At 38.6% G+C, this 21,561-nt stretch overlaps 1 protein-coding gene across 2 annotated transcripts in view; it reads right to left on the bottom strand.

Moving 5' to 3' along the window:
* LOC137189203 (glutamate receptor 3) overlaps positions 1-21,561 on the bottom strand; it is a 90,216-nt gene that overhangs the window by 39,204 nt on the left and 29,451 nt on the right. For both annotated transcript variants that reach the window (XM_067598935.1, XM_067598934.1), the window contains exon 4: positions 1,236-1,423. In XM_067598935.1, coding sequence (XP_067455036.1) covers positions 1,236-1,423 — 188 coding nt within the window. The remainder of the gene's footprint in view (positions 1-1,235; positions 1,424-21,561) is intronic.

Genomic DNA, 21,561 nt, shown 5'->3' on the forward strand with positions numbered 1-21,561 from the left:
TATTTTTCTTCAAAACATAGGGTAAGAAAGATCTATGTTCCTCACCAAGTCACTCCCGTCATCCAATACTCCCCTCTCTATCCAAATAGAAGTAATATCTGATTAATTGATCAGCTCCACCAGAATGCACATTGCAATGATTTGTTGTTGCATGCTTTCAGTTTAAATAGATGATGATCGCTGCGTTCACGGACAATCTGTGAAAAGTGCTGCTTTAACCTTGTTATGCTCTATGCCTCACCCTGTCTGAACTTGGGGAAAAAAGCAAAAGAAAAACCTGCTGTTTCTTTGCTTAAAAATCACAAATTTTACAGCAGAGGAAGCGAAGACAAAAAATTAGCATGAGAGACAGGCATGTGTCTGCGTGAGGTTGTGAGATCTGTGTCAATTGCGTGAGTCTCATGGTCAAAGTGTGAAACTTGGCAGCTCTGTTTGGCATGTTAGCAGATAAATACCCCATTATGGCTACTAGCTATTTGCTAACTTTGTCAGTGTGCAGTTTAGTGCTGGACATGTAATGTACAGTGGGTGTTTAAAGTGTTTTCTCTGAAAACAGCTGCCTGCTGCTGCTGAAAACAACAATGAGAGTGGTAAGAGTGAGCCAAAAAAGTCAAGTTGCAAACCAGAAAACCAAAACAATGAGTTGAAGGAAGCTAAAATGCTCCGTAGAGCTGAGCGGAACTGCAGAGTTGTGTAATAATTTTCTGTGGGCTTGTTCCTACAATCAACCCTTTTCACATTACTTGTAGTCATTTGATCCATTGTTAATATAAAAATATTGATTAGAGCAGCTTTAAAAATGGTCAAAACTGATGCTGCTTTTAGTCCCTACTATGGCTCCAAAAGCTCCAAAAACATGGATCCTTCATGTCCAATAATGCTCATAACTTCATACTGTACTCCACGTTCCCTGTTTCTTAAAAAAATTGTGGTCTCAAAGTCTAACCCAAGCTCACTCAAGTGATGCTACTTGAGTAATTTTCTTTTGTCAAAGCTCCTCCAGTGACACAGAGGACATTACAACTGTTTTCACAGGCTGAGTAGTGCTCAACATGATTAGTAAATTGACTTTGGCATGTAGAATTGGTGGAGTGGCCTTTTAATATTTGTTATTTTGTAAATTAAATTTGCTTGGCAATTATGTGACTAAAGCAGAGGGCTGGATAGACAGTGTAAATGTTTGGTTAAGTAATCTACAAGTGTGTTACCACATGTACAGTGACTCTGAGGCTCACCTGTTCTAATATGGTGTTGATCCTGTCCACCTCGCAGTCAATCACATAGCGCTTCTCCTGCCTCCTGTCCATCTCCTCAATGATGCGCTTGAACTCTGCTGCATCTGTTGTGCTGCTAACAGAGCGAGCAGTCACCTGCCAGTTGTTAGCTACCGCTGCCTCCATGATGGCCTGCAGTATAGAGAAACCTAGAGAGACAGATATAGAGAGAGTGACTGAGAGGATTAGACACAAAAGAGACTGACACACAGTAACAGTTATGCAAGAACTGAGTGGCTGCTAATTTATTCTAGAGAGGTTTTTACTTGAATTCAAAGGTTAAAGGCCATCTCATTACAATCTAAAATAGCATTCCAAAGTCTGCAGGCCCACTAAAATATTGTCGAGAGTCTAGACTTTGTGTGCCAGTGTGTGTGTGTGTGTGAATTTACATTTGCATGTTGGGAAGCCAATATCATAATGAAGTGAAAGGACAGGAAATGTATCTCCATATTATTAAAAGATCAGTGGGTGATGTTATTGCGCTTGGCATCAATTAAACTATGGCATTTAGCTCAGCTACATGTTAACTCTGACAGTGCGGTGAAACACATCCCGGCCCGTGTCTCCTTGGAGGATTGTGCCAACTCATTTAAAGATAAAGACAATGAAAGATTCATCCAGGCCAGTGGTAGAAAGAGATCATTATGCTACCAGAAGAATGGAGAATGAGTCCTTCTAATGATTAATTCACACGTGAAATATTTTCATTTAACAGAGCGCTCAGAAACACTATGGTCAAATCATATACCACAGAATGAGTAATGTAGTCCTATTTCTGGGGGGGATAGATTGCACATACCGCAAGACGAAATAGAAATGGCTTAACTCTTCTCCAATGTAACGGACAAGAATGAACATGAAGGTTATTAATGAAAATCAAGCACAGTGCTGGTATTTCATTAAGCCACGGACAATGCAATTGCAAACTGAGTGTACAATAAGCTTCTTTTCCACAACTCTATTCATTTTTCATCATTCATCATGTGGTTAACTGATACAGAAAATGAAAAAGAAAAAAAAAACTTGCAGCAACAGCAAATTCTGGCACACATTCAGACATATACAGATTTTATATGGCGATTAATATGTGATTGGGTATTATGCAAATTGTCTGAACAGCAGTAGGCAAAGTAAACATTTGTCATATATTTTTTTCACTGTGAGCCATTTCTCTGTATAACCTTATCTCTATGAACCGGCTGCAGACAGCCAACAAAGCAAGCATAGAGACCAAAGACACAACAACAGCTATAACAAGAAAACCACTTTGCGACTCCCTTCGTTTCTCTGCTTCTGCATTTCCCTTCTTTCCCATTCCATCTGAATGGCCAAGTAGCCTTTTTCTTGAGAAGCAGTTCTCGTAAATGCTCTGAGACTGCTGTGCCGTGTGTGTCAGAGCTCCTGGTGTGTCTCCCCCACTGCAGCGCATAGCCACATCTCCACCAAATGACCTTTTGGCGAGCGGCACAGTGAGCGAAGACCGATGCACAGTGTGTCATCTGTCCAGAGGAGCAATGGCATACTGCCTGGAGACATCAGCCTGCCAGACCTCAAGGTTATCTGGCAACATGGTTATCAGGTCACATCTCCAAGGAGTTAAGCCTACAGTTTATGAATGTTACTTGTAGCACAACAGTGGGTTCAGATGATATGTTGAGGGCATGTATGAGTACACGTGTAGTCCCTTTGTGGCTTCTGGGTCGCAGAGCTGTTTAAGAGCACAGGACCACAAGGCCTGAGTCAACACAATGTAGGAGGATAATAACAATACAGAGGGAGCATATGTGCAGTTAAAATTGTCAAAATGGAGTTGGGAGTTTTCATCTGGACAAAAGCCAAAATTTCCCCTGACTAAAAAAAAAAAAACAAAAAACAAAAAAAAAAAGTGAAGTGAAAACATCTGAAGCTTTTCTGAAGTATCATCATTTTTACATGAGCGCAGCAGCAGCAGCTTCTCATGTACTGCACCTCCTCACATCTCCTGTACCTGAAGCAAAAGTTACAGGATGAAGGTCTGAATAACATGGATGCATTGTTCATTTTCCTGAGGCATATGCTCAGAACCTCAACAACCACAAGCCAGCTGGATAGCATGGCAGTCTTCCCAGCAATAAAAGCTTCTCACATTAAGAGATGTCATGCAGATTAACTGGGTCAAAATGCTCTCTGTTGGTTTAGAAAACTGTGGAGAATAAGGCTGGTAAAGGTAAAAATGCCATTTTGCACTCAGTAATCACATTGGGTGTTTGACATGCCATGCATATGGGTTAAAATGATAGGTTGGGTATTTGTTTCAGGGCTGCAAATATCTGTTTGTTTACTGCAGTGCAATCACTGATTCCTGTGCTGCGTGAAAGACATAATAACATGTCTAAGAACGTTTCAAATACAATTACTCACTCAGGGGCAAACTCTGGGGATTTAAGCTTCATATATGTAAGTATCTGTAGTGATCTGTCTAAAATAAAAACTGCACATTTCCTATTTTCATTTCTGAGGTGCAAGGAAATGAGAAATTATGCTAACTCTTCAGTGAGAGGGGGAAACAATGTGCTGTCAATCAGATTAGAATCACTGAGGGCTTTTATTTTGAAATTGCTGATTTGTGCGACGTTCATCTCCTCCGGCAAACCCTGAACTGTGTGGGAACAATTGGATTCATTTAAGATTCACAGAAGATTCCATGCCTGCCTAGTTTTACATTTGTATGGAAATTAAGAGATGGAATCTGGTAGTGGTAAATAGTCTGTCCAGAAATGGATTACTTTTGCTCCTGTTTCTCCTAAAGTCAGCAGAAAAGTTTGTTTCCTGATTTAGACTTCAGAATTGAAAATGGACAAAATCCTTTGAGCGAAATGTAATCTGACAGCCCCATTTAATCTCTACCAGCAAGTAAAAAGAATAAATAGTGTTAGATAGATAATGTATATGTTGTTATTGCATGCTAGTCTGCATAGATTTACATCTGCCAGTCACCTTCCTTGGACCAGAGTCCATTTTGAGCTTTAGCCGATCAACCTCATAAATGCTTTTTCTAGTGATATTTATATGTATGTGTATATATATATAACCAAAACAAAATAAAAAGGAAAATAAAAACAGCAGCAACAATAGGAACAACAAAAAAAGCAAACAAAAGCATAATGTTTGGCTTGATTTTCTTACTGTAGTATGTATGTGTGTAGGTAGGTGCTGTATTTGTGTGTCTGTATTTGTGTGGGTGGGTGGGTTTTCTGTGTGAAAGATATAGAGAGGAGAGAGCAAAAGGGGGAGACATTATTAATCAAAGGAAGAAAGAATATAGAAAAAATAACAAAGCTAGAATTCTCTTGGAGGGCATCTCTGGTTGGGCTCTGAGGACTTTCTTTTTATTTTTGTTTGTTTGCTTGTGTTATCCTTTTTTTATTCTTAATTTTTTAGCTCTTTTCCCTTTCTCCTCTTCCTTGCTTTCTTTCCTTTCATCTGCTTTAGGCCACCACCAGGCCTGTAGGAGGAAGCTGGCCTGTTGCAGGTAAGATCCCCTTTAGAACAGTCTTTGCCCCTACAGGAGGGGTCTGTTCAACTGGGTCTGAGGAGCAGCTTTCTATTTGGAGAGGGGCTTAGCAGGGATCAGGTCCTCTGACTCCAAGCTTTGCCAAACCAGTCACCAGGGCCAAGACCGAGGTGGTCCCATCATTCAGATGTGGTTGGAATGAAGTAATGAATAAAACATAACAGAATAAAACATAACAAAAGATAGATAATAGAGTATGCAAACAAGTTAATAAAAATACATTTTAGATAAATAATAAAAGGTAAAAAAAAAAAAAAAAGGGAATAGAAAAAAGAAAACGTGGGTGAGCAGAGTGGGTTGTTGAGTGAGGAAGTGGTAATGGTAGATATGAAAATAGTTAAGTAAGATCAGTAACTGAACTTAACATCCTAAGAGACTGAAGTTCCTCCTCTTACCTATGATATTAAAATGAATATTATTATCATAATAGTAATAATAATAACCATCAAATTCTAATAATCGTATTGATAAATAACATTGTTGCCATCATCATCCTATTAATATGTGTGACATAATAATAATAATTTCATCATCTTTTTCATCTAAATAATGATCTATGCAATACTTAATAGTCCATTATTACCTAAATTATCCACAGTAATCAACATCATAATCATTATTCTATAAACTTATGTAGATATGTTAACAATACTAGTCTATATAATAATAATATCAATATTTTTTCTCCTGATGTCAATAATGGCCTGTGTAATGGCTTTTATAATAATTATTTCTATAATAATGATAACGATAAGTAATAATGACAATAAATCATCATCATAATAACAGGTAGTAATAATATAACAGTAATAATAGGAACACATTTTATACTAAAGTAATAATAATAAAGACAGATATAAATAAAAACAAAACAAACTAACAAAAAAGCAATACTTTGAGTAAGTATAGAGCTAATTGACAAATGATGCACACATATAATAAATAAAAGAAAGGGCTTAAGAAAGGAAGGAGGAGGTAGATAATTAGTTTTGTAAATGAGCAAAGTGTTAATAGTGAGATGTTCAGGGATAAAATGAAATGTTGAGTATATGACGTGTATATGACTGCGTGTGTATGTACTGTATTGGTAAGTCTGAGTATGGAGATATGGCTGGTTTAGTGGCATTCGCTAACAGGCAAAATCAAAATTAAGATTGAGATTTGTGATAAATGGAGTCCAAGTTTTCAAAAAGTGTGACATTCGGACTTAGAGAAGCAGTTATTTGTTCCATTGATATATGTTCTGTGAGAAGATTTCACCAGTGATTGATGTTTTCTGTTTGTGTGGTTTTCCAGTTTGTAAGGATGACTTTCTTGGTGATATATAGGGCAACCAGTGTGTGTTCTGTGTGTTTTGGTGGAAGTTCAACTGAGGATAACTCACCAACTATGCATAATGAGGGAGAGGGGAATGCTGGAACCCAAGACTTAGGAGAGTTTAAACCAAAAGTGTTGTATAGGTGGACAGAGCTATAAGGAGTGCATGTAGTCATCTGTGGTGCCTAGAGTGCACTGTGAACATTTATTTGTGTTGGACAGACCCATTTCATGCATTTTGCTTTGACTGACATGTGTTCTATGGAGGATTTTATACTGGATTAGTTGTAGATTTCTATTCTTTGTCATTTCAAATGAATTTCTGTCGACCTGTGTCCACAGGGTGTCAGAGGGGAGAGATAAATCTCTTCCCCATTTAGCAGTTGGCAGGTGGATGCTGTTATCTATACTGGAGATTAATTTATATAAGTTTGAAAGAATTTTGGTGGATGTAGAATATTTCACAATCTGTTCTGATGGTTAGGGAGGTTGGAGTGGATTATTTCTTCTGTTGATTTTATTTTTAATGACAGACTTGATTTGTAAGTATTGGAGAAAGTTTCCCCCTCCGACCCCATACCTCTGAATCAGGTATTTAAATGAGATAAACGAGTTGTCTTCAAATAGATGGTGGAGATGTGTGATTCCTTTTTGTTCCCATGTGTTGAAGTGAAGGAGGAGTCAACTGTGCTTTGCTAATTTCAAGTGTTTTCCACCAGGCTGTCAGGGCTGAGGAAATGAGTGGGTTTTTGAAGTAATTGTGATGTTTGATGTTTGAGCCAGTGAAGGGTAAATCAGAGATTTTTATGTTGTTGCATTATGCTTTTTCTAATTTAATCCAAGATATATGAGCCAGGTTAGAGTGGATCCATTTAATGAGATACTGTAATTGGTTTTCCAGATAGTAGTGAAGAAAATTGGGTGCATCTAGGCCCCCCTGAGTTTATTTTTCTGTAAAGTGGGAAGTACTGATTTTGTTCTTTTTTATTTTTCCAGTAGAAGTGTGATATGACAGAATTCAGTAACTGGAACCATTTGGCTGTAGGTATTATGGGAATCATTGAAAAGAGGTAATTTTGCTGAGGTAGAACTTTCATCTTAATGGTTGCTATTCATCCTTTTAGAGAGATGGGAAGGTTAGACCACCGCTTTAGATCATTGCTGATTTTTCTAATAGTGGGGTGAAATAGAGCTGAGTTAACTCTGACAGCCTGGTGGAGATGTTAATATGCAGATATCTTATATTACCAAAGGTGAAAGAATGATGTGTGTCTTGAGTTGCAGGGTGGCATGAGTTCACTGAGATAGGAAGAATAGTTGATTTGGACTAGTTTATGGTGTAGTCTGTGATTTGTGAGAAGTTGTTAATGAGATTGATTACTTTCTGCAGTGAGTTTTGCGGATCTTAAAGATAGAGTAAGATATTATCAGCATATAAATTAATTTTTTGTTCTACGTTTGCAACCTGAATTAATTTCATTTTATGGTTTTTTCAGATGGCACAAGCAAGGGGTTCGACGAAATAGCAAAAAGCAGGGGAGAGAGTGGGCATCTCTGTCTGGTGCCCCTATGCAGTGTGAACCTTTGTGATGTGATCCCATTAGTGGTGACAGTGGCCGTGGGTTTATTACATAGTGTTTTTATCCAGTGAATGAATGACTCTCCAAAACTGAGCTTTTGTAAAACAGTGAAAAGGGTTGGGATCATTTTCAGGGGAATATAGATTGCTATAAAAAAATCGGAAAGTATAATTTACGGCTTGAGGAGATTGCATATAAATCCCTGCTGAATTCCTTACTGGTTTTTAAGAGTGATTGCTAGAAACATGCTTAATTTATTATTTTGTTTGTAATTCTTGTATCTCAGCTGTTGGAGAAGAAATTCAGTTTTTTTGTCAGTATATTATTTAGTTGAAATTTGATGGTTTGTTATTCCAAGTTTGCTCTGTGGGGTTGGTTGCATAGTTATCTGTTATTATTTTATGTTGTTTTCTAAGTTACTTTGTAGTTTTTGCTCTTGTTTTCTCTTATGAGAAGAGTATGAAATAATTTTCCCTCTAATTACCGTCTTACCTGTTTCCCATAGTAGTGTTGGAGAGGTATTTGGAGAGTTGTTCATTTCCATAAAGGATTCCCACTCCTCCCTGTTTAAGCTGTCAAACTGAGGATGTTTAAGTAGTAAAGCATTAAAGTGCGATGTAGGGCAGGATGTAACAGATGATTCAGTCTTCAGGGTGAGCTAATTATGATTGAGCTGATTTTGATGTCTAGGATATTTGGAGTGATAGAATTGCTGGATATGAAAAAGTGAACTTGTGAAAATGACTGATGTTGGAGAGAAAAGTAGGAATATTCTCTTGCAGTTACATTTTTAAACCTCCAGCTATCACCAAGACCAAAGACCATGTGCTCTTAAGAAATTCTTGAATTGACTGCGATGATCTGTTTACTGTTCGGATTGAGTACAGTGTTGAAATCACCTCTGATTATGGTTATAGAGTTAGAGGTGTGGTTGGTTATTTGTGAGAAAAATGTGCAATAGAATGAAGGGTCATCATTGTTGGGGCCACACAGGTTCGCAATAGTAAATGTTTGTTGTTGATTGAGGTACCGATTATAACATACTTTCCTTCTGGGTCTAATATTGAGTTATTGTGAGTAAAGTGTATTCTTTCATGGATCAGAATGGCGACATCTCTTTGTTTATTGGTTTTGGAGGGTTTTAATGGAGCGATTTAGTAAGACTTTTTGTTGTTGAAGGAAAATCAATTGAAGAGTGTTTTATGTTATACTGCTTGAAATAATCATAGTGTAGTTGTAGACTTGTGGTACAGCTGTCCATCTATATAGAGACTGTCCACCACTATAAATGCTCTTATATTTTTCATTTGGTGTTCTTTCATGATTGGGTACAGGATTTTTCTCTGTTCATTTATTTCTCCGGGAAAATGATTGTTGTTCCTTTATATTTTGTTCCTTTAAGTTCCTTCACCTTGCTTTTTATGAGTTCTTTGTGTTTATAATGTTTAGTCAGTTTTGCAGTTGTTCTGTGAATGCAATGGAAAGTTATGTTGTTTGCAGTATCTGAGGGAATTTTGAGCTGGGAGTGCATGAGGGTTTTGAACAGAGCTTCTGGGTTGTCAGATGTGTTGTTTTCCGGTATGCCAGAGAATATCAGGTTGTCGCACATACTCCATGTCTGAGTGTCCAGCATGGGTTCTTTAATGTGCTTATTTTCGTTTGTCAGAATGTCCACTTGTTAAGTGAGGATTTCCACGGTGGTTTGGAGGGAGTTAGACTGCATGTCTTCTATTTTGGATTGAAGTGTAATGAGCAGGTCAAGTTTTCAGTTAATGGATTATAAAACACTGACCTCAATTTCATTTGTGAGCAGATCGTCCTTGTCTGTGGCAGAGTCTATTTTTTTCCCTTTGGCTGGGTTTGTTTTGTCATCTGAGGAGTTGGCTGGAGTTGCTGTGGAGGTATCAAGCATGTTGCACTGAGGGTAGTCTGATGGTCAGAACAACCCTTTTTGAACAGTAATTCATGTAACAATATATCAGTACAGCCCCAGAATATAAATATAGACCTGGAAATGTGCATTATACATCCCCTTTAATCTATTATTTTAAGTTAGTAAATTATATGTAAAGTTGTTCTCTTACACTATCAATTGATTCTGATCCCAGTTTATAGTTTTCATTGTGGTAGTAGTTGTTTGACTTGAGAGAAACATTTTTGTAAAAATCTTGTACTATATGCCATGTGGTGATGAGAGACTGCTAGAACAATGACATCTCCATATCCAAACACAGCGCAACGCTGTTTCTGTTGGCTGCATGCTTGCAAGTCAGAGGTGAACAAAGATGAAGGTGTGTGTGTTTGGATCTGAATACACTTTCTGAGTATGCGGGGGGGGGGGGGGGGGACATGTTCAAGCTAAAACTGTGTGTAAAGTTGCTTGTTAATTTCAAACACACACACTTGAAACAACTCTGTACTTTGTGTAGCAGTGTATAAACTGCTGCATTGGGTGAAAACTCAAGTATTTCTGCATTTTCCTTTAAATTTATATCAGAACATTGCAGAGTCTGCTATCAAATCCTGACGGAGCCTAATGACGCCCCGTGCGCTTATAAATCAGAGCTGTTGCGAATGAGATGTTGTGGCAGTGTAGAGTGCAGTGGCTGAGTGAGAGCTGCAGTCCTCTTCTTCGCCTGTGAACCGGATCTTAACAGGATGAGTTTTGAAGCGTCACCCGTGGCGGCTCAGCAGTAATTGAATTGAGTTGCATCTAATCTCATTGCCCAGCTCCTTTGGTTCCCTGCCTCTCATTAGGGTTTGGTGCAGAGTGTCACAGGCCTCCATCTCTCTCTCTCTCTCTTACTCACAACCTTTTTTCATATCTCGCAGCTGATCCAGGCTAACTAGACAAATCAGAGAAACTGTATTGCAAATTTCTCTAAGCATACACCTTGGCACCTTGACTGACAGTCCGCTTTAGAGACACAGCTATACTATTTGCTCACATTACACTGTATCATTACACTGTATCATCATTGGGATTACGCTAATCCACATCATTCCAAAATCTAATCTACTAATATGATCAAATAAATATAAATAAATAAGTCACCATCAGCTAAACTGCAATACCCAATGAATAAAACAGAACCACAAACTACCAGCTAACAGCTAAGAGTGAGAAACGAATGGCACAAACAACACGATCTGAACTCATTCCCGAAGGATCAGAATCTAAAGCACACACATGAAAAAGAGGCTGTGGTCGTTGAGCCAAGTGTAAATGTGGCTGCTCTCCCCTCTAAACTTGCCAATCCTCTGGTAAATGAAGGTCTCTGGCGAGCCGCAACACCCTGCTGAGCACTGTCCAGGGTCTCAGAGGGCATCAAAGGGACTTGAATTGAAACCACAAAGATAATGGCTGTGACTCATAATTGTAGGATTGGCTTGATATCAAGTTTAACATTTGCAGAGAAAGATGGAAAGTGAGCTTTACATTTGTTGACACTGGCATATTTGTAATAGTACCACAGTGATTTCCCTGCTGCTGCATGTTGCTGAAATAGAATATTTCCTTATGTGGGCAGTTCCCTGAAATTACAAAAAACATATTATTGTACAGTTTTTTTAATATCAGTCATTTCTAGTAGTGTCAGGCAATGGAGATATATTTGGTTTTACTTGTCCATGTTTGTCCAGGTTTTTTAGATGTCTGTCTCAAAAATGTAACTTAGAAAATTCCAGTTGTACTGGTGTGGAGGCAGAAATCTCAGAGACGGACATCTTCAAACATGGGCAAAAGAAAAAAAAAATCTAAAATCTCTTTTTTTCCAGCTAAGAGACACTGTCCGATGGGTATGGGTTAGGCATTAAAGGTTAGGTACTGTACATGTTTTTAAAGATTACATTTCTGACGTTTGTATTTATATTACAGTGGATCATATGCTGATACGATGAGGGGTGTAAGAGCCACTGAAGCATGTATTTGGTAAATTATTTATCGTGTTATATATGTTTTGATATCACTGAAGTTAATTTAATATTTTTATGGATATTTTGAATAGTATATTGTAGATGAACTGTAGTAAAGTTAATTTTATATTTTGTATTATTTCCTTGTGTGATAAAATACAGGCAGCCTATATATATTTTCATTATTTATGACAAGTGATCTATTGTGCATGTGTACGAAAGCTTTTGTTATATTGTGTTAACAGCATATCATACAGAATCGGACATCAAGTCAGAAATGGATGGACCTGTGTTATATCTGTTGAATAAGATTTGCATGTCCAAATGCTGGGATCAAAAAAACCCTGATTCAAAATTCATAATAATTAATTCATAGATTTAACGAAATGAACAGTTGTAAAAGTCATAAAAATAATTGCCTTCACCCCCGTGTGCTTCAACAGACACTCTTCATTAACTGCATCTCTATGTATGTACCAATTCATACATATTCCCAAAGATGCTTTGTCTCCATTGTCTTTTGAGGAAGCCAAAATAAATACTTACAATATTTAGGGCCTGGTGAGTGTTTGCCTCTGGGCTAAGTTATGCTCAGAGGGCTCTGAGGATCCCCCCAATGTTTGTGCAGTGGAGATCAAAATCCTGGGCTGGGAGATGAACAAGGCTTTATATTTCCTCTCATTAGTCATCTGGCATAGACCCACAGTTTGAATAAAATAGGCTGTGGTTTATATGACCTGTGCTCTTGACTTCTCTAGAAGAAATATACAGTTGCAACAACTCGGAGAAGTGCAATCAATGTCTGATAAATCTCTAAGTGCCTGTAAAAAAAAAATGGCAATTGAGTTGCCTTTAAAGGGAAGTGACAATTAAAAGGCGAAGAAAATAAAGACTGAAAAACAAGTCCATTCAACTTAAAGAAGGGAAAAAAAAATTACGTGTAGTATGTCAAAGCAGCTCAAGCGACAGTATGAGCTCCAGTTCTCCCTGCCCACGGAAGAAGGCAGCTTTAAACGTTTATCCTGATGGTAGAGAAGGAGCATTCACCGTGAAGTGAATGCCAAAGTAGCCCAAAAGTGTATAGCCAAGGCTTTGATGTGGTGTTTACAGTAGGCCTATAACCAAAACAGTTTCACTGCCAAGTGTTGTCCTAATCAAAAAGACAGCGCATGTCAAATCAAACAGAAGCAGCATGCTGTCTGTATCTTTAGAAGTACATACATGCAGGAGGGAGGAGAGTAGCTCTTTTCCACTGTGAAAATCCACCCACAGACTTTTCAGAGCTTCTTCATCTCTCCTTGTCTGTCTTTGTTCCCTGGTGTCCCTCTCACACACACTACATACTGTGACATATCAGCCCATACACACACACACACACACACACACACACACACACACACACACACACACAAACACACAGAGGGATTGATCAAGTGCTGCAAAGCTTCAGCTAAACAGCTGTAAATGAGGAAAAAATGACAAAAAGAGAGACTTACCTGTCATAAAAAAAAGTCCAAATATTATTTTACTATTGTGTTTACTCTTGTGAAAGACATATATGTTTTATTTGATGCTTCAACAAACAAACTGGCCCTGTGACATAGTGTAACATTAAAGCAATCAGACTATACTACGGCTGCTTGAAGCAAAGTCCAGGACATTTTGTTATAATGGAAAAAAAAGAAGCTCCCAGCAGTAATTTCATGGCTGCTGAAGCTAGCGGTGAGTAGGTGGTAAAATGGCTTTATTCCAGGTTCAGTTTAAAAAAGGACACTGAGAGATCATAGAGGTTTATTGTGTGCTTATTGTGACAGACGATGGCACTCGTATCACTTTTTTTCAAGGCACAGGTACTCGACTTGTAGTTCTTCGAGGGGTTACTCAATTGCAAAGGTGGCTCCTGCAGGTTGAACTATCTGTATATTGGGTTGTCACTTTGCCAGTGATACCGGTTTATGTGTGCAAAATAGAAAGAGAGAGAAGTGTCAGTGATGCATAGCTTCATCCATATTTCTTTAATATTATTTTTCTTGTGCATTTTATGAGTCCTCTGATGTGCCCTTTCTTGTCTGCGTGTCCAAGCTGATTTATTCTCCTGATGCATGCATAATTTAGTTGTTATGAAGCCGGCGTGAAGGAGAGGGCCACTAAAGCACAAGAGGCATGTGTGTGTGTGTGTGTGTGTGTGTGTGTAAAGTCTCAGCTGGGTGCAGCTGATGTGCCATTATAGTGGCTGTGATGAGACCACAAAGCCAAGGAAACAAGCTGCGGTCTATGATATAGACATGGTTGCAGTAGGGAGCTGGCATTCACACTTATTATCTCACATTGTGAGCGGAGAGTATAAATCAACAATTGTGGCTGACAATATTGCACTTGACAAGACATTATTTGTGTGAAATGTGTCAGAATGGCATAAAAATTACTCGTATAACAAATTGAAATGGAAAAAACAGCTGATGGTCTGCAGTCTCACAAGGAAAAATATTGCTTTGGTTTAGCAGACATACGCAGACCAATGGTGGTTAAAAGATAATATGCAAACTACAGAGACACTGCAGATGAAAACATGTCACAACACCTTCTTAACTGCTTATGTTGAAGCAAAAGCCATAGTCATTTGATGTCTGTCTTCATGTGTTTAATCACTGGAGTTTGGACTATGCTTAATAATATTTAGTAGTGCATCACATCACTTGTTTTGCTATGTTGTTTACAACAGTAAGAGCAATGCCAAAACACTACAATCAAATTAAAGGACAGACTTGATTGGGTTTGCCATCAAAGGCATCCAGGAGAGCAGCGGGAGGCATTTATTGTTTGACTCTTTTAGAAACAAAGGCAACTGTCTCTGGATAGCCAATTAGAGGGATTGCTGAAGAATAGGGAGCAAGGTTCGCTTTAGTTACAGAGCATCTGACTCTGCCCCCCCCCCCCCCCCCCCCCCCCCCCCCCCCATCTTTCTATCTTTCTATCTAGCCTGGCAGGAGCTAGAAGAGATGAGGCTAACTATGTGCAGTCATCCAATCCTCCCATTCACGAGCCTGTTGGCCTTGTTGGCACATCACTCTGCCAATTGTGCCAGGATGGAGTTATCTTGTATGCCCGTTTAACAGCTGATCAACAGTGTCTAAGGTGAGGTGTGAGGGTTAATACAAAGCCAAATGGTCTTTGATTGATGTAGTCAACACAACATATAACTGCACATACCTCACACCCACTACACTCAGCATTTGAGCTGCTCCCATCTGGCTGTCGATTCAAGGCCCCAGCGACCAGCCAGAACATATACAAGAAGTCTTTTATTCCCTATGCCATGCAGGCATTGAACACAGACTGACTACATCAGGGAACACATGTTTTTATATAAGATTTGCTCTCTGGTATTATTGGTATTGTCTGCTCTACCTGCCCATTTGCACTATTGCATGTTGTGTATGTTACTTGTTTTTTAATGGTGTATTGTGCTATGTGTAGTGTATATACGTTTACTGTACTTTGGGAGAAACCAAAGACAAATTTCCACAGAGGTGAGCATAAAGTCAATCTAATCTACTCTAATCTAATCTAAACATTATCAACTTTATAGATCATTTCTACTTATTAGCATGGTTGCAAATGATGTTATTACACAACTATTCACATGAGCAGCCATGCTGGAGGTAACCACATGTGCAGTCTCGACATACTTTAATATAATTTGCGACATTTACCTGAAACACCTGTTTATCAAGCCCATGTATGATGATGATCAAGCCCTGTTCTATAAGGGGTGCAAAAGTTCTGCACCCTTAATTTAATATTTTGCACCCTCAGTTGAAATTTGAATAATAAATGTGTTGTCATTTAATTTTGAGTGGTGAGTGGGAACTCTCACTCAGCAAGACTGCGATCAACATTGCGCAGGTCTGCAACTGCATCAGTCTGCGTCCACAGCTGCAGACACCAAGGCAGATCATGGAGATAACAGTAACGTTACCAGTAACAAAGTCGTTATAAAGACTCCAGCCAAAGTTAACCTAGCCATCTCAAATTTAGCACCTACCACCAGCTCACTCCCACCGCCTGACTTGCCCTCACCCCTTGGCCTGAAACTTCAACAAGTAGCAGATGACCTCAGTTAAGAAGAGTCTGTGCACGTGTGTCTAAATAAATGCCCAGCTTGTCTATGCAGTGGGGCAAGACATTTGTTTTGTAGCTAATGGTTTAAAAAAGTTAAAGGCTAAAATCTTCCTGCAAAAACTACGCCATATTTTGCTACACTTGTAGAAATTTTGGGTCAAATGGCAATGCAGATGTTACAACAATTGGCGTCATGCTCTGGTGCGTAATAAGGTACTGGGAGGGCAAGCAAAGAGCATATGAAATCAATGGCATTGTGGAAGGAGTGATGTATAGAGATGCAAATGAGATTTACACACTTGTCAATGTAGCACAGCTTGAAAGAAATTTTTCATGTGGTACACATTAAAAGTGGATGGCACCAAAGACCCCACTGGATATGAAAATATCTCGACTGTGCTTCACTATGTGGATAAGAGTAACAGTGTGAAAGAGAGACTTTAAGCGATGGAATCTAGTAAACAATGTGATGCCAAGTCTCAGGTTCTCAGAGGGTTCTCAGCCAGTGTTATGATGGGGCAAGTATCATATTTGAGGTACATGGAGGGATGCAGAAAGTCTTACAGGAAGAATTACAGAGAGAAGTGCCTTATGTGCACTGTTTTAATCACCAACTGTACCTGGTAATAGTGCATGCCATGTCATCTGAGAACACATTGGAGAACTTTTTCAGTGTATGTAACTCTCTCTACAAGTACTTCAGGAAACCTATTGTAGCTGCACTCTACACAGGAGAGAAGTTGAAACGGTTGCTTGATCAACAGTGGACTGGCCACCTGGCCACAGTGACAGTGATCATGAATTCCTTTAACAACATTCTCCACCTGCTTCATGAGATCGAAGGCACCCAAACCAGTAGTAGAGAGGTTCGAACTGAGGCCACAGGGCTTTTGAAGGCCATTACCCAGCCCAGCTTTCAGTTGATTGCCTGTATGGCACATCAAATATTGAGTTTGCTGGATCCCCCCAACACTCTACTCCAAGCACAAGCCACTGACCTCTACACTGGTGTCAGACTGGTCCAAAGTGCCCTGGCATGTGTGGAGGAACGAGATGCGACAGTCAGTTTGACACACTCTGGGAGAAATTCACAAAAGAGAGAGAGACCAGAGAACTTCCTGCAGCCCCTCCACAGAAACGACAAAGAGAAATTAGTCACTTGAGAGACTATGTGGTCGATACAACAGTTGGTCAGAAAGAAGTGGGAGAGTAGACAAATTGTAAAAGACGGTATTTCAGTACCCTGGATGCTGTAGTGGGAGAAATGTCAGTGAGATTCAGTGACACCCACCCAGGGAGCAAATATTTCATGGATGCAAACAAAGTGAGACCACTGCTGGACTTAACAGGGACAGAGTTTGAGGAAGCTGAGCTTGTTGTGGTGCAGTGGTTTCTGCTGGATGAAATGACTCAATCAGATAAAAACTGGACAACAAAGGACATTTTGAGAAGATACTTCAACGTCTCTGGAAGCTATGTCTATTGTGACAGAAACACTGAAGCTCAGCTTTAGTGTTGAAGTATCAACAGCAACATGTGAAAATTAATTCTCAACATTGAAGAATGTGCTCAGTGAACACTGAAAGAGCATACTGCACAAAAGAAAAGCTCATCCTATTCAGCTTGCAGTTGAGACAGACCTTACCAAAAAGTTCACTGGAGAATGGAAAGAGAGACTGCTGAGAAAATTCAACACAATTTCAAAGAGACTGCGGCTCTTCTGAATGAGGGCAAGAACAAGTTTTTTGTATCACTTTTGTGATTTTATTGCTGTTGTTGGCCTTTTATGGTAAGTTTTATGTTCATAATTACATGATTCTGTAGCCTATACCATCAGTAAGTTGTAGTTGTTATTGATCAAGTAATGGTATTAAACCACTGAGTGGGGAATGCCTAGTTTATCTATTTAAAATATAATCCTGTCTTACTGTATATGAAATATTGCGTATTATGGGCTTAGTTTAACCTTTGCCATCGCTGTTCAGTTAGGGTCCTGTGCTGGCTGGTCTGTGGTGCCACTGCCACCATCTTGGAGGCTCCTACAGGATTGTCTCCACTCCATGAAGTCTGCACCTTTTGCTGCCTCTTCCTTTGAGCCTTTTGCTGGCCATATTCTGCCCTACGCTTGATATCACTGCTGACATCCACTAGCACAGCCCCTCCTCTGTCTCTCTCTCTATGTCTCTGCTATTGGAGAGCTCGCTCATAAGCAAGTGTGCAGTCCTGCCTCGTCTTCAGTTGTGTGTGTGGTGCAGTGGAGCAGATGGAGAAGGAAAGGAAGAGGGAGAGACACAGGCAGAGATGAGAGAAGGGGAAAAGGGCATGGTAGACAGCTGAAAAGGGAACTGTTACCCGTGAAACGAAGGACGGAAGATGACTGAATTATACAGTGGCATGTTTATTGAGGAGACAAAATAGAGTAAAACTAAGACTTTGCTATGGCACGTGACAGCACACAAAATTCAAAAGTCTTAGCACCTTGGTGAGCTGAAGCTATGATGTTTTTCTAAGATGTTTTTTCTACAGGACTGGAGGCAACCTGAGCCTCTTAAATGTGACATATTTAGATACCTTTGAGGCTTTTGCTGTGTCCATGCTACATACTGTTTAATCTTAAATCTTAATGTTGTTAATTTCTGTGCTTTTTTGACACCTCTAAGTAACCTTTTATGGTTTAGATAATTGTATTCTCATCATATGGTCAAAATATTTCAGTAAAGCACTTGGAATACACTTGGTTTCATGGTTTCAAAACATAAAAATCATGTCAAAAAGCATATCACTTCAGTTATGTAGTTTAACAAATTTTCTATTTACTCAATGTCATTTTAGCATGGCCCAAATAATATTTTTTATAAAATTAATCAAGAGAGAAAACAAATTCAGAATAACTGTGTGTTAATTTTGGGCCATTGAAAAATCTACTGATTTATAACAGTAAACTGATATAATTTCAATTCTACTGCCACTTGTTGGAAGGTTTGTGCATCAGCAGTCATTTTGTAAGATGCTTTGGGCCTGATAAACTACTGTATTGGTAGTCTATGTGACGCTCACAAAAACAAAGGGATTTTATGAGTTAATTCATATACAAATAAGTTATTTTCTGTTTGTCTTAAAAGGAGAACAAAGAGAAATTTGGGACCACCACAGTAGTATTGTTCAGGTTGTCCATTTTATGTCCTGTTATGCTCTTTTATGTCAGTAGGAGATAGTATTTAGTCATGATTTCTCTAAGGACTTAAGTTTGAAGGTACTTTTGCCTTTTTCCTCTGACGCATAAAGTGAACTGTTGCTGAAAAGGAACAACATACTGTCTTACTTTTTCCTGCGGTGTTCAAGCATAACCTGTTCATTGGGGACCACACTCAGGGCCTGTAACACCTACATTATTTTTCATTACCTGCAATATAGCAACTAGTGCACTCCACTAATTTCAGATGCACCATAAGTCATTTTGTTCTGGAACCGGGCCTGACTATGATGCACATTTTCAGAATTTATTTTAATTGCACTATTAATTTGATGAGCAAAAAGACTTGATATCTGCAGGTACCAATGCTATTTAGAATAGAAATTACAACCCTACACAGACAGAGCTGTTAATGAAATAGCCAAAAAAATGAAATTGAAATAACATGCTAAGACGGGAGATTTGGTCCATCAATTACTTATACAATGAAAATCAAATAAATTTAAAGACTGTTAAAGGGGACCTATTTGACCATTTCCAGCTCTGGGACTCCACTATAGTAGCTTTGCATGATTCATAGTCCAAAAATCTCCTTATTTAACTTATACCAGCTCTTTATGCATCCCCTCAGTTCAGCCTCTGTCTCTCAACAGGCAGTCTTAGCTCCTGTCTCTTTAAGGCCCCCTCCCGATGAACCCTCTTTGTTCTTATTGGCCAGCTTTCTGGAAGCCTGCTGAGGGGTAGCCATATCAGAATCGTTTTAAGTTACTGCTGATGAAAACCCAACATTTCCTACTTGACTGCTTCATATTAAAACCTTTTAAATGACTAAATAATGGGAGACTTTTATTGTGACGAATTTACAGGAAATGAAATGTGTTCCTCACCAAATTAGCAGAGCTTTGTTAACGGGGCTAAAAACCAGTAGACAGAACAAGATATGGAGATATTTGGAGCTCTTTTTTTCAGCAGATCAGTTAGAAATAATACAGGGAGGAATCGTACAAGCAGAAACAGCCACAGTGATGATGTTTGATGAAGAGCTGCAGACAACCAGCACACTTCCAACAGGTAAAATACTTTTTTTACTTTGCCCTGCTGTGTAATGGAAAAACACTCACAGCGTGCCAGCTCAACTCACAGCTCAGCGCGACTACCCCCCAAACAATGGAAAAATGCAGATGACCATATAAAGAAATCGTCGGCTTGTGCTGAAAGTAGAAAAAACTGTTGGAAACCAAGTGTTCAGAGCAGTCTGAAGCCAGTGCTTTTTGCTCACGAGGATTACTTCTACAAATGTTTACCTCATTATTTGACACTTGGCCACATTTAATATGAACATCCAACACTGTAACATTATATATGACTGAAAATAAGGAAAAAAAAAAAAGCATAATAGGTCCCCTTTAAGATGTTTTATTCCTAATACCTGATAAATAGGAAGAGAAGTTTAACTAACTTGAATGAGTGCACTGCATTGAGTAATACACATTAGCTGAACATTAGCCTTTCAAAACAAAAACAAAAGTAGCCTACAGTATAGTGCTGTATCTGAATTTCCTGAAAGGCTCTAATCAATTATGGACATACTGTCTAGACTACACTGGTGCTACATGTTCTACAGATCACACAGGCAGCATGAGCATGTCCTCTGTCAGTGTCACACTGGTTCCACTCAGTCGTTTCTGTCACATGCAGTCAAGATCTTCTGACTGAGGAAGCCAGACCCTCAATACAAAAAAGGAACTTAAAAAGGACCCTTAAAAAAAAAAAAAAGGTAATGAATACTGTGAATTCTAGTAAATTTGCTGACAGCAAACATGTAAAATGTGTCTGGTCAAAGATTTTGTGTTGAATGATTAAAATGTGTACTAAGTTATTTTTAGACAGAACATTAATGCATTATTTAAAAAGAAAAGAAAAAAAAAACGTCATTCAGTGTAAAAGGATACAGGTTGCAGTGTGAAGGGGCAACCTTTTAAGTTGTGTACATGGTAGTTTTGGTTACAATTTAAAAATTTCTGTTCTGCAACTGCAAAAAATCTTGAGTGTTATCAGACATTTAATTTGTGAGCTAAATGAACAAATTACAGTATATCAGTATGATAAGAGGTTTCATACTGTACCTCATGCATAGGCAACTATCTGCTCTAATTGGCTTTGTTACCTTTTTAGTACATTACCTTTTTATTTACACTTACACTTACATACTGCAACTACATATTTGGTAACTGGAAAAAGAATGGATATTATATTTGCAGATATTTGCATAATTGCTTTTTTCCATGGTGGACAGATTTAATTTAATTTTAATCAGCTGATTTAGGTTTAAAAACAACAGAAACTTATCATTGCTTCTACTGTGAGAAATCCCAATGATCCTGTTTGATATGGATTTAGGTTCAGACTGTTGTCTGGGAGACAGATGCCTGAGTGATAATGAAGGAAGCGAGTAACTTCTTTAAGAAAGTAAATTGAGGACAGCTGTGGTGTAGTTAAATGCCTTTCCATTTTAAGCACTGCCATTGCTTGCTTGTCAAAACAATAATATTTACATTTTTAAAACTTTTTCATTTTTATATATCTGACAAAGTCACTTAAATA

This window comes from Thunnus thynnus, chromosome 9 (assembly GCF_963924715.1).
Source record: "Thunnus thynnus chromosome 9, fThuThy2.1, whole genome shotgun sequence".
In the NCBI taxonomy this organism is placed as follows: domain Eukaryota; kingdom Metazoa; phylum Chordata; class Actinopteri; order Scombriformes; family Scombridae; genus Thunnus; species Thunnus thynnus.